The sequence below is a fragment of the Acomys minous genome (genome assembly GCF_964271855.1).
Source record: "Acomys minous genome assembly, chromosome: 3".
Classification (NCBI taxonomy): domain Eukaryota; kingdom Metazoa; phylum Chordata; class Mammalia; order Rodentia; family Muridae; genus Acomys; species Acomys minous.
This window is the reverse complement of record NC_140485.1, coordinates 13780356-13798450: the sequence shown is the minus strand read 5'-3', so window position 1 is coordinate 13798450 and position 18095 is coordinate 13780356. Positions and strand designations below refer to the sequence as shown.

At 39.1% G+C, this 18095-nt stretch overlaps 1 protein-coding gene across 2 annotated transcripts in view; it reads left to right on the top strand.

The window, feature by feature from the left end:
- Nucleotides 1-17642, top strand: part of PLCB1 (phospholipase C beta 1) — a 679674-nt gene extending 662032 nt beyond the window's left edge. The window contains exon 32 of one of the 2 annotated variants that reach the window (XM_084776840.1): nucleotides 14402-17642. In XM_084776840.1, the coding sequence (XP_084632966.1) occupies nucleotides 14402-14629 (228 nt within the window). In that variant the 3' untranslated portion in view covers nucleotides 14630-17642. The remainder of the gene's footprint in view (nucleotides 1-14401) is intronic. The other variant, XM_084776841.1, reaches the window with a different exon arrangement.
- The last annotated feature ends 453 nt before the right edge of the window (nucleotides 17643-18095 follow it).

Sequence of the window (18095 nt, the reverse complement as noted above, 5' to 3'; positions counted from 1 at the left end):
CCCTTTCTACTTCATGGTTTCTGCAGCTACTTAAGGTTTTCCACTTATATCCGAAGATTTGAGCTAGGAACTACATATAAGAGTAGACGTGGAGCGTGTGTCAGAGTTACTACTACAGAGAGTAAACTTTATTACAAAAAATGCAAATGAATAAAAAAAAAATAAGCAATGAGATTATCCAGATCCCCAACTCTGTACATCTCAATGAAATTTTAATTAGCATTTTAAACATCTTCCTGGATTAGGCACTTTCAGCTAGGTGTAGCAGATGCCAAAGGAAAATGGTACAAACTTTGATGGAGGCCCCATCCCTGCATGGAGAGGTCCTGGCTAAGTGAGGTAGCAATCTTTCAAGTTCAAAGACAAATACATATAGTACATTATCCAGCTTCTCCAGAAATTGTATATTGACCTTCTTCAGTTCTTGTGAATTTCTAATTCAGAGGCCAAGGCTCAAAGAACAGGTTGAATACAAAATCTATATTTCTCTCTTTTCTTTTGAAAAAAAAAACAAAACAAAACAGAGAAGGCACACTGGCCAGGTCTTTCACCTGACAGCAATCTAGTCAAGAAGACTGGGTGACTTCCATGTGCAACCCAGACATGTCTTCTGTGTTCACCACAATTCCCACTCACCCCCATCACTCATATGCCTTCTACTTGGCTCAGTCTCAGTGTGTGCGATGCTGGCCTTGAGAATCCCATCATCACTTTCAACTTCACCTTGGGTGGAGAATTTAGGCCCCTGGAAACCAGTGTCCCTCAAATGCCTATGAAACCAGAACAGTACCCAGTTCCCTTTCAAATCAAGTTGTAAATGGCCAACCCTAAACCACAGCAATTTAAGCAGGGGACATAAACATCATGTTTAGGAGTGACTATATAATTAGGACATATTCACTCCCTAAGCACCAAAATCAATTATCTTGATAAACCTCCAGGACCGCTTACTCCTCTTGAAATGTGCACTTAGGAAAAAGAGAAGCCAAAACTAATTTTAGGTGATCAAGAGAAAGGCCCTCTCCAGGGACTCAGCTGAGGTCATTCTAGGACATGTGGCTGAGCCTGCCTCTTGTTTTCTAAATGTAGTGCTCAGGCTGAGTCAAGACAGTGGTCCCTCGCTAGGGCTGAGCTTGCTCTCTTACCGTGCTTCTGAGGTCTTAAAGGAGCCGGCATCAAGGCATGTACAGATGAGGAAACTCTTGCTTGAGCTGAGATCCAGACAAGTGAAGGACCCTTTCTTATGAAAGGCCTTCAGAGAAGCCAAGACTCAACAGAGGATGTTTCACCAAGACTCTGCTTATCGGAGCCAGCTGCCTTCACCATCCATAGCAGGGACTTGTTGATCCATGTGGGAATCAAATTCAGAGTGTGAATTTAATCCTTCCTCCTGGCACAAGAGAAGTAGCTGCTGAATCTAGACTTAGCCTTTGATTATTCCTTAAGGCTGTCTTAGATCATCTTAGGGTTCATGCAGTTGAATAGTGGGGTTCTTCTGGTGTTTCCTCTCTTCCTGTCTCTCTATAGAGCATAAGTCAAGGTCGGCAGACAGGTCCTTAATACTCATAGTTAGGTGCATTTTGCGTTGCAAACCAGTGACAACAACTAACAGAAACAGCCGAGCCTTTCACATGGCTTTGGTATATGTCAAAATTTCCAGCTTTAATATTTTAAGCAGGAAATACAACACCACTTCTCCACTGATAATAAAACTTCTATCTCTGTTGCCTTGTCCCAAATCTAACTCACAGATTCATGTTATGTCTCAGACTCTTGTGATACCTCAGTCCAGACATTCTGAATTTAATACATTGTTCTACATGAAAAACCTTAAGAACAGTAAGCACGTAATGAGTTGTAGTTACTGCTGTCATTATATTACTGTAATTCTTTTTCCGGGTCTGTGTTTTCTTGTTTATTAGCCATTTGCCAGATTGTTTATAGTTTGAAATAATTTTTAAACTATGATATTTTCCCCTTATTCCAGTTTTCCATTTGCTTTCCCTTTCTTACAGTCTGTGGCTCTTTACAGAAATAGTCAAATTAAATTAGAGTCCTAATGGCAAACAGAAGAGCAACCAGCTGAGCAAATAAACTGGCTCTAAAAACTCGAGAATTACACATGAGAGTGGACAGCCAGCATCTTCTAACTAGGACAGACAGAAAAACACAGTAAAGGTTTAGAAATGGACTGGGCTAATGGCACATGGCTAGGCATCTTTATTTTTTTTCTACAAAATTGTACAAGGACAGTGTATCAGTAAGACTGATATGGGGTCCTTCCCTGGAGTCACCTTTCAGTAAAAGACTCTCCACTTATCGTAGGAAATCTACGAAACCCTGAAGTCCTGAAATCCTAGACACTCGAGGAAAGCATATTGGATTGATTTGGTAGCCTCCCCTTGGTGTACACACTTACCAGGGTCTTTGTGCATTTTGTCTTTCCACATAAGGGTTTTGTCTGGAACAATGAGGATGAAGCCTGGATTAAAAGGCGAGAATTTATGCTCAACCTGTGATTATTTTCTGAGTCACTTAGGTGGTAAGCTTCTGTCCCCTCATTTCATGAATGATAAAATTAAAAAAAAAAATAATGTGCTGAAAATTTATTTCCTCCATATTACAAAATAATTCTCTTAAACTGCCTTAGACACAGATCTTTGAAGCTTTGGCATTTCAGATACAATCTAATGGCCCGTTAAGCACAGTATCTCTGGAGTGTTTAGCGAAATCAAAAGTGTTTTTCTTATTCATGATCACCTTCATTTTTTAGCTCTAAGAGATGTCAGTTGAGTCCAAAGAAATCACCCACTGAAAACAGAAAATGCCTAGGTCTCAATAGCAGAGCCATGAAAATGAATAGTGTCCTAGAGCTGGAGCAAAACTCCTGAGTCCTGGAGCTACACCACAGCTGAGAGGAAGCGGTTTGCCAAGCACTCCATCACTGCCTTTAGGTGTAGTGGGAGTTGCTTCTAGCTGTTCAACGGCTAGGCTACGGTTACATATATAACTTCACATCCACTCACATTGCAGGAGCCTTTTTTATGGGACATGGTAAGCAACACATTCTATGTGACAACTGTAAAACTTTTGAGGAAAAAAAATCATGAATGTCATTAGGAGTTGCTATTAACAATGCTGTACAAAAGACATAAATAGCTCTAGCATACTACAATAATGGTCATTAGGCTCACAAGTTTGTAAGAGTTAGCTCCTGTGCATGACCTTAGCTCCTTGGTTCATTACAGGTCAGGGAAGTGCCTCCAGGGCCTTTGTATGGATTCACTTCCATCTTTGGGTCTCTGTTCAAAGTTGAATCATCAATCTAGGCTGTGCGTCACCTTCTACCAAATGCCAGGGTGTGGCAGAAGTGCCACAGTAAAAGCGAAATGAGACTTCCTCCGTGCTTATGCTTAGGCCATAACTGATAACATATGATTGGTTAAAACAAATCACATAACTTTCATATTGAAAGACACACAAAACTACATGCTATGGCTTTACTATGAGGACATAGTTATAGCCAAAGATTATAAATACAGAAATGACTGAAATACCATGGCCAGCCATCCAGTCAGCCTGCCACAGAAGAAAGCTGACTAGATTCTGGTGCTAGCCTTGCCACCAGCAAGCCCTATATTCTCAGAAACCACTAACTACTCTGGGCCACAGGTTTGCACTTAGTAACAGGAAAGGGTTTGACTATATAATTGCGAAAGTCCCTTTCCAAGGCTTTGAAATCTTGTAGGATTTGACGGTATAATTGCTAGCATTCCTTTCCACGGTTTCTACAGTAATCTCTAGGTGCCTGAGAGATAATTGCAAATGAAAATTTGAAAGGCATCTCAAAGCTCAGAAGTCTAAAGTATGGGGTGTGTTAAGAAATAGTAACATCTAAGGAGGGGCGAATTCAGATAGGGCCAGTGAAGGAGGAATGGAGGTAGACCTACGGGGAAAGGTACCAGAACTTTCTTGTGTTCCTCATCATGTGAAGAACAAATTTCCGCTGTTACTTAAAGAGAAGTGCTCACACAGGCACTACATCAAGATGCAAAGGCACATTAGGGTGCTGGGGAAAAAAATCACGATATTTACTTTCTATTTTATTTCATTTATTGACTCACTATCTGGATCAACTTAGTCTTTTGTCTGCCTTAGTCTTAGCTCCTCGTCTTTCCTTCCTGTGCATTTAGAATCCCCCATTCTGCCCCTTATTCTGTATTTTCTAGTGAATGCTCTGAAACCAACCCTAAGATCAAGAGGTCCATAATGGAGAGATTTACCAGAAAGAAGTCTTTCAGACGTGTGTGTGTGTGTGTGTGTGTGTGTGTACATGTGCTTATTTATTTTTGTATTTTTGAAATAAAGTGGAAGAGGGGGAGAATTCAACAGGAGGAAACTGTCTATGGATTATTGTCTAAATTGGTGCCATACAAAGTATCCTGACACCAACAACATCTACATTTTCTGGCAGCTGGTCAGAAATGCAAATTTTTACCACCCACCACCCACTGATCTAGTGACTCAGAACGTGAACCTAACAGACCCTAATTTGTTTGTTTCTCTGTCCATTAACTTTCAAGAAGTGTTAAAGCTTGCCGACAGTGTCTGTCTCTTTTTACAGAGTGTCATTTTTTAAAAAGATGTTACTCTCAGCTGTAGAGAACATGCAGTTCATTTGTGGTCTATAGTCAATTCTGTATAAAAGACATAGGCCAAGGTTTGCATTTTTGTATTTTACAGCATTATATTCAAAACCCAATAATCAACTATTTATACACACATAGCACACATTCAAGTTGAGCACCAAAAAAAAGAACTTAAGCAAGAGAACGCTCTGCCTGGAGAATGGCACTTATTATTTGTTATACAGAAAAGGAGTGCACTAAGAGCCTCCTCCCCTGGGTACGATAGTGACAAGGGCATTGACTGATCCTATGAGTCCCAACTTTTAGCTGTGAACTCCTCAAAAGAGTATTGCCGTTGTTACTTTAAGGCTTAGGCTCCATTGCCAACCCGCACACCCTATCCTGGTCTGAGCAATCCCTCCAGTCCAACATGTTCTTTTCTCCACACAAACCTTTTCTTATCTTAAGAAGATTCTTAGTCCTTCCTCCGTCATGCCATGGAACCACTCACAAATACCACTTATCGACAAGTGTATCAAAATCAACAATAAACCAGAATCCAGTCCAAAAGGAGAGATCCAAAAAGAATCATGACCATGTTGCATTGACCAAGTAGCCACTGGAGGGGGGTCTAAGTAGAAGGGACAGGGCCACTTCACAGGCAGGGTGCCAGATGTGTTTGTGGACAAATCCTGTTCTTTATCTCCTTAGTCAACACTATTTGTTACTAAGCAATCCTGATATGCAAAACATGGTCTCATTGAAACCTTTTAACCGTAGCTGGAGGGAGTCAGTATAATACTCTGCCTTTTATATTTGAGACAAATGAAGAGCCAGTGAGATGGCCGTGTGGGTAAAAGCATTTGTCGCACAGGCTTGATGTCCTGAGTTCAATCCCCAGAACCGAGAATGGAAGAGATAACAGATATACACATGTTCTAATATAATAGTTATGTTTAAATTCCAATACATTGAAACTCCAATAGATTAAATGAGCCTCACGAGGTCAACTGTTTTTAATGTACACATTGGAGGAAGAGTCTTATCTAACCCCTGAGTTGTCCTCCTTGCCCACCTTGTCTCTGGCGACTGGTAAACCATGCTTTCCTTGCAAGCCCTTTACAGTAAGCCCTTTTGCTAGTTGATGTTTGCTTACGAAATGAAAGTGAATTTTATTGTTTATAACAAATGTAGTTACTTGAGAAAATTTGGCAAAAGCATATGTACTGTGATCATGCCCCTGATAAAAACACATCAGTTTATGTTGTGAATTCACGGTATTATTCCACATTGGCATGAAATGTCCAGTTTTGTTTCTTTTCCTTTCTTTTCTTAAATGCACAAGCTCTTTCTTCTTCTAATTTATTTTTTTCATGTCTCAAGTATTTCCTACTTTAACCTAGAAATGTTCTGATCATCACATTGCTCCTTCTTTAGACTTCGGTTGCCCATGGCAACCTTGAATTACAAGGTCCAACATAAGCCGAATTTCACTAGGGATGTTTCTGATTCTGAGCTTCAGTTCATGGGCGCTGGTACCTGCTTGTCCATATAGCCCTCTCCCACCTTGGGTTGTGAAGGAACCCAGCATGTCTGAATGTGATGTTTTCCTGCTGAGACCTTGCAGATTACAACTGCTGAACAGTTAGTTCCTGCTTAAATTTACTGGCACTGGGTTCTGTATTCACATCAGCAATTTGAATTTGGAAGCTGTACTCGTTTTTTGATTGTTGATTCTGATTTCCAATTCCCCTGGCAAATGATTTTCTCCATAGGCCCCAGCAATTATTTTAGCCTCTTTGCCTACACCCAGCTTTAGTAATTCTCATTTCGAGAGTATAGGCCTCTGACCTTACACAGGGCTTCTCCTCCTCCCTGGCAGAGCACAGCAGCCTAACTCTCCTCTCTGTTAGCAAGGAGCCTTTTACTGTGGAGGGCTTTTTGCTAGTTTCATGACTTAGGACTTTTCTTATATTTAAACGCAGCCAAGAATTTTAAGTAAATGTCATTGTTCTGTTTCATTTGGTGTTTCTCGGTGTTTAGATACAAAAGGAATTACTCATGGACTCATTTATATTGATTCAAAGCCTCATGGTAACTTATCCTAAGAAAACAGAGGAAAACTAGCGTCATAAAGATACAAGATATAGTCTGCTTTCTCACCACGGTACTTTTTGAATGACCCTCAGGTAACCTGACTAACCTCATTCTGTACTTTTCTTAGAATTCATGAGCTTATTCTAAAAATAAGACAAGGCCTTTCAATGCTGCTCAGGCTAAGTCTGAAACTACCCATTCTATAAATGTATTTGGAAAAGGTTTTTTTTTTCTGTTTTGTTTTAAATATCCATTTATCCAAGTGGTGAACTTGAAGCTAGAGAAATGTATCCCCTGCAATGATCATTGATTATATCACACATTCAGGGTTCTGCCTCTTTCTCATTTATTTTTAAAAACAGATTATTAGATTTTGTTTTCATTTTAGAAAGACATTTTCATGCCCGAAATAAAATAATCACATTGCCCTGAAATTGGGAAATAGAAGAAATAAAAATATTCGCAATCCCCATGCAGTTTAGGTTTTCATGTTTCCTTTCAAAGTAGTTCTATATTTTTAAACTTTTCTTATATTCACAAGAGATGTATACAAGTCTAGGTGGACTTTGCAGTTATTGTAATAGCAACATGATGATCACGTCATGCTACATAGCTTTCCTATTTCTCTGCTTTCAGATCCATTTACCAATTTATACTGACTTGCATGGATCATATTTTGTTAACTAGAGCCCTTTCACAGAAATACTTGTGTTTTGTCGATTTTTGGCTGTTAATTTGATTTACTATTTTCTGTCATCTTTCACAATAAGTTTCAAAATATTTTGTACAAGATAATATATATACCTACTTCCCAAACACAAAAAAGATATAATTTAATAAGGTTAAAAGGGGGCTGGAGAGATGGCTCAATGGTTAAGAGAACTGACTGCTCTTCTTCAGGACCTGGGTTCAATTCCCAGCACCCACATGTCAACTTACAACTGTCTGTAACTCCAGGATCTGAAATCCTCACACAGACATACATGCAGACAAAACACCAATGCACATAAAATAAAAATAGATAGATAGATAGGTAGATAGAAAGATAGATAGATAGAAGATTGACAGGAACTGAATTTTAAATATCCATGGTAGGTACTACTGGCAAAAAAAAAAAAAAAAAAAAGGAAAAGAGTAAAATATCCTAAAAGACCTGATGAAAGCAAACTACCTCTGTGTCTGTCAAAAGCAACACAACTGCAGGAAGAATATAATTATTTTAGGCAGACCTTAACAGGCAGCTATTCTGAGAATAAAGAGAATCTTGGAAATTTTTGAGTGCTACTTGGTTATTTCAATAGATCATAGTATTGAAACTCTCTGCATAAAGGTGACATACAATATGGAGGTAAACACAGTGATACTGTCAGAAGGCAAAAATGTTTGCTATCTTTTTAGAAAATTGAATAGGATAAGAAGAAACTATACTGCTATACTTGAAATTGGAGCCAGACACAGTGGTGTACACTTGCAACACCGGCACTTAGGAAGCTGAAGCAGCAAAAAGATCATGGGTTCAAGACGAGCCTGGTTAGTGTAGTGAGTTCCAAGCCTGCCTGGGCTACACAGCATGACTCTGTCTCAAAAACAAAACATACACACACACACACACACACACACACACACACACACACACACACACACACCCATTTAAAATATAAGTATGCAGCAATGGCTCTTTAAACTGTATTTTCAAACCATCCAGTGAGGCAGCCTGCATGTGATTGAAAGCAGGAAGCACTTCCAATGTCCAGGCTTGGGTTTATCAAAGCCTTCATGGGAGGAACCAGAGCTTCCTCGGAAAGCAGCTGCTTCCAGGGTTGATACAGGGGACATCTGATACACACATGCATGCACGCACACATGCGCTCAATCAGATACTCAAAAATCAAAAGGGGCATTCTAGCAGACCTCAAAGGCAGCCTAAAAGGAGTGCCTCAGCCACACACCAGACACTTGAGCTTCAATATAAACAAACAAGGGGCACAAAACTGTTAGAAATAATTTGAGGCCAAGGAGTAAGTACAAAAAAAACCAAAAAACAGAAAACAAAAGAACTGTCTGCAGTTATTCGTGGAGAGACAGAGAGTGAGGTGGGCTGAGGAGAAAGAGGAGGAAGAAGAGAAAGGAAAATAAGAATTATGTAACTAAAAAAGTACTACTCTCACAACTTCTTATTCAGAAAATCTGTAATTAAAGAAAAAGAAGGAAGCCTTTAACCTTTTGCCTTGCCTTCAGGGGAGGACTTCAGTCCAGGTTGAAAGTCCGTGGTACATACTGGTGGTTGTTTTGCTTTTTGGGCCAGGGTCTTGTTGTTCATTATAGAAGATATCAACGAAATATGAAATAGTTAGTAATCACTACCTACCTCCAATGAAGAGCAAAGAATTACCAATTATATAAGAAATTACGGAGGAAACCTCATCCATATCTAGAATTGGACCTCACAGCATAACTGTCGATTGAAAGGACAAAAACGGGTCTTGGCAAAATCAAGGTGCAGCAGTTACCAATTTATCCAGGTCTCAGATACCATCATTGATAATAGGCCCAGCTGACCTAGACACCCACAAACTTGTAATAGGAGATAGAAACAAATACCAGTTGTATATTCTTGACGACTGAAATGTTTGCGTTCCATTTAATGAAGTCTATAGTTAGTTTTTAGTTTTCACGAGCCAGCTTAAATGACAATGCAAACAACTAGCCACATAAACTCAGAATGTGTGTCCAGTGAGAAAATGAGACAAGACTTCTAAAATCTAAGATAGAGATTAAATACCTGACTTGGGAAAAGTGAGAAAGACACAACAACAAGAATATTATGATGCATGAATTCTAGCATATGGCTTAAAGGTAAGCTAGAAAGGACTTGGAGGTGATAACATTTGAAATGTTTGAATAACAATTAATACCTGTGACTATTTTCCGGAAACTGATTAAGATTCTGTAAGAAGATGTCCTTCTTTTGAGGTGTGATGTCGTGTTCATGTTGTCAAAAACAGTTTCAAACAGTTCAGCAGATATTTAGAGAAAGATAATAGAAAATGCATGTTTTAGCAAAGAAAGGTGAAGTCAAGATTACTTAGGAAGGTTGACACTGGGCTGTGTTTTTGTCATCTCTGCTGTTCACTTCTTTTGCTTCTATAGTCAACATCACAGTGCCTTGAGCATCCTTATACTTGTAGCTTTAAGCCAGATTCCCAAAGGCAGACGTACCCAATCAAAGGGCGTGTATGCTGTCCTTTCCTTTCTCTGTGTTTCTTTTTGTTAGTTTGTCCTTGTCTTAAAACACTTTTGGGATTTTTAAAACAAATATATGCAAATGGGTACTTATAACACAAAATAAATTAAGTAAAATGCTGTCTTCTGGGGAAACAGGGACTGCTTTGGGCAATGAGGCCTTAGTTCTTTATCCAAACTGATCTTAAACTCATGCCCCGGTGACCCTCTGGCTCATATCTGAAAATAGCCGAGACTAAAGCCACCACAAACAGTTCATGCTGTCTGCTTGGCATGTAAACATGCCAGTTTCAGACCACTTGGATCCCAGTAAGTTAACAGTTTCTCATGCAGAACACAGGAAAAAAACAGCTTCTTAGGATCATCCCAGGTGCACTTAGAGGTCATTTGTAGCACAAAATCCATAGGAAGTAGACAAAGGGCTTGCTCTCCACTTGATGAGGAGCAAAGGTGAAGATGACAGCAAACTGCCACCCAGGCATGACTGCCATCCAATCATGTCTAAGGCTTATAGTCCTCAGGTTAATGCAGAATCCAAGTGCAAGGAAACTGCCCTGGCATGGGCTTCAGGACCCATTCTGTCTTCAAATGTGACACATCAGGAGCCGCCCTCATCCCTGCACTTGAACCCACCTGTGATGATCAGGCACCTGCTCGCTACAGCCTGAAGCTAGCCTCTGCAAGGGGGCACCTGAGAGACCTGCGCTCCACCTGGGTGGACACCCCTGCTTTCCTTCCTACAGATAACATCAGATTACTGCCTCAGTGTTAGAAAATGTAATTGGGCTGACAAATAATATTTTGTTTGATTGCTGACAATAAAATATCAGAAACTCTCACATGAAAAATTCAATGTTTCTTTTTTTTTTGTTTTGTTTTTAGTTTTTTTTGTTTTTCTTCAAAAACTAAAATTTGACATGGCTTAACTAGAACGTGGTTGCTGGCATCACCTTTAGTCTGGTCCCTTCGTCTCTCGCTGCAGTCCCAGCTATTCCCTCTTACATAGCCCACTTTGCTCACTCCCATGAGTTTCTTGGCCCCTGTCATCAACTCTCCTTGAGCTGCACACAAGCTCCAATTGGATGGAGCTTTTTCAGAATGACTCCAGAAATTTGCCTGTATACATTTTATAATTTTTTTTTTACAGTAAACAAGTCATTAGTTTATAAGAAGAGAAAAATAGAAAGAGAGAAAAAAGTCTAACTTGACATCTAATAATAAATACAGTTTTAAAATTAGCTTATTAATAATTGACTGACTTTTCTAAAGAATAGCATATATGGTATTTCATCTAAACCGTGAGGCAGTGACCTAGTTTAGAATGCAACAAAATCTCCTTCTACATGATGACAAAAGGAAAAGTCCAGGATAGTTATGACTTAGCCACAATTAGGTCAATGATTACAATATTAAGCATGATATTAAAATTAAAGTATCAAAATTAAGTCTTTACAGGAATCAATTATCAACATCTTTTAAAAAATGTTGCCCGGTTTCTTGGCATTTTCTCATATTTTTTAAAGCAATGATGATGACAATTACAATGATGAATCATTTCTGAAATGCTGTGGTGTCTTATATACAACATCTTAAAAGAGACTGTCTGCTAGGTCAGGTCTGACATACTCATAGTTGAAGATCTATCCATCAAACATAAATACATCTGGCCATCTTCTGTGTCCACAGCACAAGTCTCATGCTGTTCTTCCTTTGCTTAGTTTGCTTGGAAATGAAACCGTTCACATGTGTGCTGGATGGAAGGCTGTGAAGTGGTGGTAGTGCATTAGACCTGTCATCAAGGTGGGGCTTCACTTCTGCAAACATCTGAGCTGCTACACAAACCATAGATTTTTCTGGACTGTTGGGGCAGTGATGGACAAAGTGTCTTTTTGTCTATGACTCTGCAGTGATTTTTGGAACCCAAAAAATATGGGGCTATGTTCATAGTGTTCTTTCTCACTCATAATCCTAGATATTTGGGGGCTGTGCCTCTCGATTGCTCCATTGGTCCAAAATAAGTCTCCTTTCTCCTATCTATCTATCTATTTTTCTATCTACACATCACATAAGTATTTTGTAATTTCTTTGCTAGGGGGAAAATAGTTGATTTTGAATACTCAGGCAAAACCATTTTTCAGACTTCATTTGATATATATGTTAGAGGAAGTCATTCATCAAAATCTAGAATCCAAGATAGGAAAATGTTTTCTTCAAGGTTGCCAACTACAAATAGCCAACACACTATGAATGTAACATTAATATAACTCCTGATTGTTTGGTAGTTCTTCTTGCTGTATGTAGTTTGATATATATATATATATATATGTAATAATATAAATGTATATGTAAAAAATATTATTAAAAAAAGATCCAGAATCCATTATTTGCCATCCTTTCAGACCATTTTTTTTTTAGAAATCATAAGGATTTTTATTTGGAAAAGCAATGCATTGTATATACCATGAGTGCAACACTCCAAGAAGTCCTGGTCCATATTCTAACTGCACAACTAAGCCTTTCTACAATAAAGTACATGGGGAGAGCACAAAAAGGAGCCTACATGAGGCCACAAATAGCCCAAGAGCTGTCATTCTTGCTGAGCTTATCACAGATTTACCAACATTTTTTTTTTTTTTTGTATTTTGAAACTTTGGGAGTTTTAGAGTTGCAGAGATGATTACATATAGATATCTAGATTAAATAGCTAGAACTTGGCAGAGTATCTCTGGCCCAAACAGCAATAAAGGATTTGAGCTAGTGCATGCTGTCAAGTGCTGACAGTGTCCAGACAAGAGGCTCAGACACACAAGGGCAGTCAACTGAGAACTGTCTTCTCATTGGAAGGTTCGAGTGTCAAAGGCAAGAATGGGATGGTTCCCTTGTTGCTGCAGATGCAAGATGGACAGCCAGGATGTGGCCAAAATAGAACTGGGGACTTAGAAGAGAAGATAGTAAGTGTCAGGAATGTGAGCCAGCTGTATTGGCATCACGCAGAACAGCTGAGAATGCAGAGGCTAGGCCCACACCTGCCTCCTGAGGGAGGGTCAAGGCCAGGCCCAACACGGCCTCTGCATATTACGAGGCTAATATCAGAGCACCACAATCTCATGGATTTCTTGGGTTTTGTTTGTCTGTCTGTTTTGTATTTTAAATTTGCTGTGTAGCTCAGGCTAGTCTTGTACCCATGGTCATCGCGCTGCCTTGTCCTCCCAGATGCTGTTAGAAAGTGTGGCCTCAAGCCTAATAAGAGTAATAGAGGAGCATTGTCTTCAGGAGATTGTATGACATGTAAAATTCGGAATTTTCTTTGGACTCAGACAACAGAGACATCTTGTAAGCATCTCTCACTGCTACGAGGAGCTCACTTCTGCATGAGAAACATGCTTTTACAACATTTAATAGCTAAGGCAGCTACGTAAGTCTGCATGTGAAGAAAGACTTCCTTGATGCTAAAAAGCTCTTGCAATTTTCCAAGGCATAAAACAGATAAAATAGGAAACATTTAAAAGGTAACTGTAACACTTTAAAAGACGGATAAAAAAAATTGAAGTGAAAAAGGAAATAAGGAAGTGATTAAAAAAAAAAAAGAAGTCATAGCAAAAGTTAATGTTATACCTGAGTTTTGTCCATTTGAAAAACCTCACCAAGCTTCTCTTTAAGTCAACAGTTCTCAACCTGGGGGGTCATGACCCCTTTGAGGGTCCCTTTTTACAGGGGTCGCATACCAGACATCCTGCATATCAGATATTTACACTACAATTCATAACAGTACTAAATTGCAGTCATAAAGTAGCAACGGAAAAATTTTATGTTTGAGGGTCACCACCACATGAGGAGCTGTGTTAAAAGGTCACAGCACTAGGAGGGCTGAGAACCACTGTTCTAAATGGGCTTGAGGTATAGGTGGGTGGGAAAGGGTTAGCTTAGCAAGCACAAGATCCTGAAGAAACAAAGATACTAACTGAATAAACAAACTAACACCACTCAGTCTTGGCTTCCCAGACTCCTGCTGAAGCCCCGCCCTTGAAGTTCACCCTCCTGCTCAAAGTTCACCTCAGCCCATCTCTGCCCTGTTCATGGTTGGCCTTGACAATTCCTGTTGCTGATGTTACTTAATCCCTGAGTGTAAGAATTGAAATCATTACGTACTAGTCTGCAAACTTTTCGAGTGTGCTTATAGGTGTGTTTATTTGTCTTTGTCAAGTCCTTAGGCTTGTTGCACCACACATGACCAGAACTTGGTTTTCAGCTGTTAATGAATGGTATGTCCTACTAAACTGTTATTCCTCTTCACTACAGATGAGCAGTGAATGACACTTTAAGTCCATTTATCTGCTCCGTGCCCTTCACACATCTCTGTGAAAGGGTTTCTGTATGGGTCAATTGATAAATACAACCAACCTCAAACCTTGTCCTTTCTTGATGTTTCTCAGCTGCAGATGGAGCTGGAGCAGGAATACCAAGACAAGTTCAAAAGACTGCCCCTGGAGATCCTGGAGTTTGTACAGGAGGCCATGAAAGGGAAGATCAGCGAAGACAGTAATCAGGGCTCTGCCCCTCCCTCCCTGGCCTCAGACCCTGGGAAGATGAACCACAAATCTCCCTCCAGTGAGGGGGTGCAAGGAGAGACCCCTGGAAGACAGTTTGATACTTCTCTGTGATGATCCTGCCAGGTCTTCCAGATATGCATGACTATATGAGCTCCAACGGGCTCTAATGACAGAGATCACTGCCCGGGCCATCTTCCTGAGAGTCGTCTCTTAGCCTAAAATCCACACCAAAGGGAGAGTTCCAGAAGGTGTCATACCCCAGTTCCATGTGTCATGTGGAAACTTGCCAGTCTAGAGAGAAGAGTGCATGTATGCAGGATTTTTCTTTTCTTTCCAGTAGTAAATTAAAAGCAGGCAGCTCCCAGGCTCCATGGAACATGTAATGAAGGACAATGTCTTCTTAGAAAAAAACAAAAACAAAAACAAAAACAAAAACCTTGAGCTCGTGTCTTCATTGGAAGCCCTGGTGTAAAGTATTTCAAAGTAATAGAAATAGTTTGAGAAGTGCATAGCAGCATTTAACGCTACAGAACATCCCACTTGGAGCATCGTTTCCTTACCTGCCCCGCAATTCCATGTTTTCAAGTTAACATGTATAGTAAATTGTTTCATCCTTTGCTTTGCAGGCACTGGTGGCTTGCAGTTTGCTAATTTATTTATCACAGAGGCATCCATATTTGCTACTGACATGGCTTTATTAGATACCATAGTGACTCGTTTAAGCTGGTTCCTTTTATTTAAAAAACAAAAACAAAAACAAAACACTCGATTGTATCATTTCCCAGTGAAGCCATTCCATGGTCAGCAATATGGGTTGTATATTTGGCTGGACACCTTCGGGTATCTGTCGGTTGTTGACCTGAAGCTATCAAACAGCTACAACAGGTCTGTTCTGTTGAGTAAGAATTGAGCTGATACGTATTCATCTGGATTTCAGCCAGACTGAACAGGATCCAGTGCGTTATTTTCTTGTCAGATATTTTTTTGTGTGTGGTTCATTTACTTTTACTGTAGAAAAGAAGACAGAATATTTATCTAAATTCACATGTATAAATGATAGACATTATCTCCATGTATATACTACATGTCTGCACCCAACCATGTAAGTGCGCACACACATACATACGCATGAGTGTACATGTGTGTTCGTTAATTGGCAGTGACCCAAATCTCTTCCATAAGATTTAAAAGCAAGTTCAGGGATACATGGACAGAGAAGAAATGGGTCAAATATATGTCACATGGATATTAAATTATATGGAAATGCTAGGAATCAGTTTATGGAGTCATTAATGCAACTTGAGATAGACTTAGAATTTAGAGTATGAGGTTGCTAAAAAAAACTTTGCAGGATCAAAAATTGGATTTTAAATATCAGACTTTGAGCTTGTTTTGATGATAAGAATATGCAAAAATGCATAGGAAATAGAGTGCAACTGTATTACTACTATCTTCAATAAATTTTAACTGATTAAGTTCAAATTTTATTCTAACAGTAATAAAGCTTTGGTTATATTTTAGTTTGTACATTTATGTCAATTAGTCATGTCTTTTTGAGTTCTCATTTTATTCTAAGGGGAAATAAGAGAAACAAATTATATCATGCTAAAGCTAATAAAGGCATTATTAAAAGGTCTTAATAATAATTATTATATAGAAAAAATATGGTTTAGACGGAGAGACAAAGAACATTAAAACCCAGCAATGACATGTCCATGCCTTCATTTAATTTTAAAGTGAATCTGTCTGCTTATAATTTAGCAAAGCATTTTACAATGCAAAAACCAGTTATGTCCTGAAATTTGTGTTTCAAGAATTTAATATTTTTCTGGAAATGATTTTATTTAACTTTAAGCAATAACTAGGATCATAATTAAGTTTTAATCAAGATGAAGGCTTGCTTCGAACACCATGAAAGTATTTGATTAAAACACACACATACACACAAACACACACACACAAACACGCACACACACACACACACATCTAGTGAGACACAAGGGGGAAACCACATGCTCTTTAGAGATGATTGTATTTTATCTGAAGGATCAAGAGTGTTAATTAGACACTTAACTAAAACTCACCATACTACTTTTGCACTTTGAGGGGAGTTCATTACTCAGAAAGACATGAGAATGGTCCAAATTGAATGCTGCATTTTACAAACACAATTATAGGCTGTTGGAAATTGGAGAAGAGTGAACTGGTAACAGCATTCATAACCAAACACATTGGTGGTTACTGCAGAACACTGGATTTCATTGTAGTCCATATAGTAGTGACTGAGGTTGAACAACCTTGACTTTCAAACCCCTTTCTGGTAGTTGGACTTCATTATCTTGGTGATTCTAGTCATTTTACAATGTTTTGTATTTGGTCATTTACTGTAATCACGTTTTTTATATCTGTACAGTGACACTTTTTGCAGTTGTGGGGTAGTGTGTAACACTGTGCATCTTGCATCATCAAAACTACTACAGTGATATACTATCCATTAATAACATTAATATTACTTGAAAATAGACAAAGGTAAAGAAAAGGGGTCTATACGATGTGCAGTTTTGTGCCTTTATGTATTTGCCTTGTTCTTTGTTGAATGTGTGAAATTCTGTACTGTGGTTTTTCCTATACTAGAGAGTAGAGCCATGCATTACATTAGACTGTGTCCCTGACACCTTTAAACTACTGAGACTATCGTGGTTGGGCCGTGTAAATCAGTGTTCTAATGACATGCCATGTGTTTCGGTTTTTAACATTTCAGTACCACCATACATTAATTAAAACTCCTGTAGTAGATAGCAGTCATTAATTAAGTTCCAAAACAAAGGGCCATTGCTTGCATTCCTTTGAATTTAATGTTGCCCTGTGCACTGTGTTAATACTGTTCGTAATGGATTGAACATTGTGACTTTTGCCACTTAAGAAGAAAAAGAGAGAGAGGGCAAAGTATGTGATGCTCTTAAATTGTACATATTTGGGTTCTTCTATCTTAAATTATTTAAAATGCATAATTCACATTTTTGTAATCATTCTATGCAATTTTGTGGCATGATGTTTCTTCCACTTGTAATTTTATGTGCTTTCATCACAAACCCAAAGGAAACAATAAAAATTTCTTAACACAGTCCAGCTGGACCTTCTTAGAGTCAGAGCACATCTTAGAGGGAGGTCAGTGGCAATGGAGAAACTACAAATCTCACACAAGGTACCAGTGCCCAGGCTGACTAGCCTCTGTGGTGCTGTGCAGAGGACCCAGCTCTCACTGCTGTCCTACACCACCCTCCAGGAGTGGCACTTCATTTGTCACTACACCATGATGGAGTTTCCCCTTCCTTCCTCTGGCCATCCCTTTCTTTCTCCCTTCTTCCTAAACTAAGGAAGGCAACGCAAATGCTTTTGACAAATAATGAAAAGGAGGAGGACAGATGGCACAACTTGAAAGGTTTTCAGTGAAATGTGTAGTTTGCAACACTAGTGGGAAAAGGGATGTACATGTGAGTTCTCTGTCCAAGTCACAAAGGCACCAGAAATGCAGCATACCAGTTATGTATTGATGTGTTATAAGTGACTCTAAATA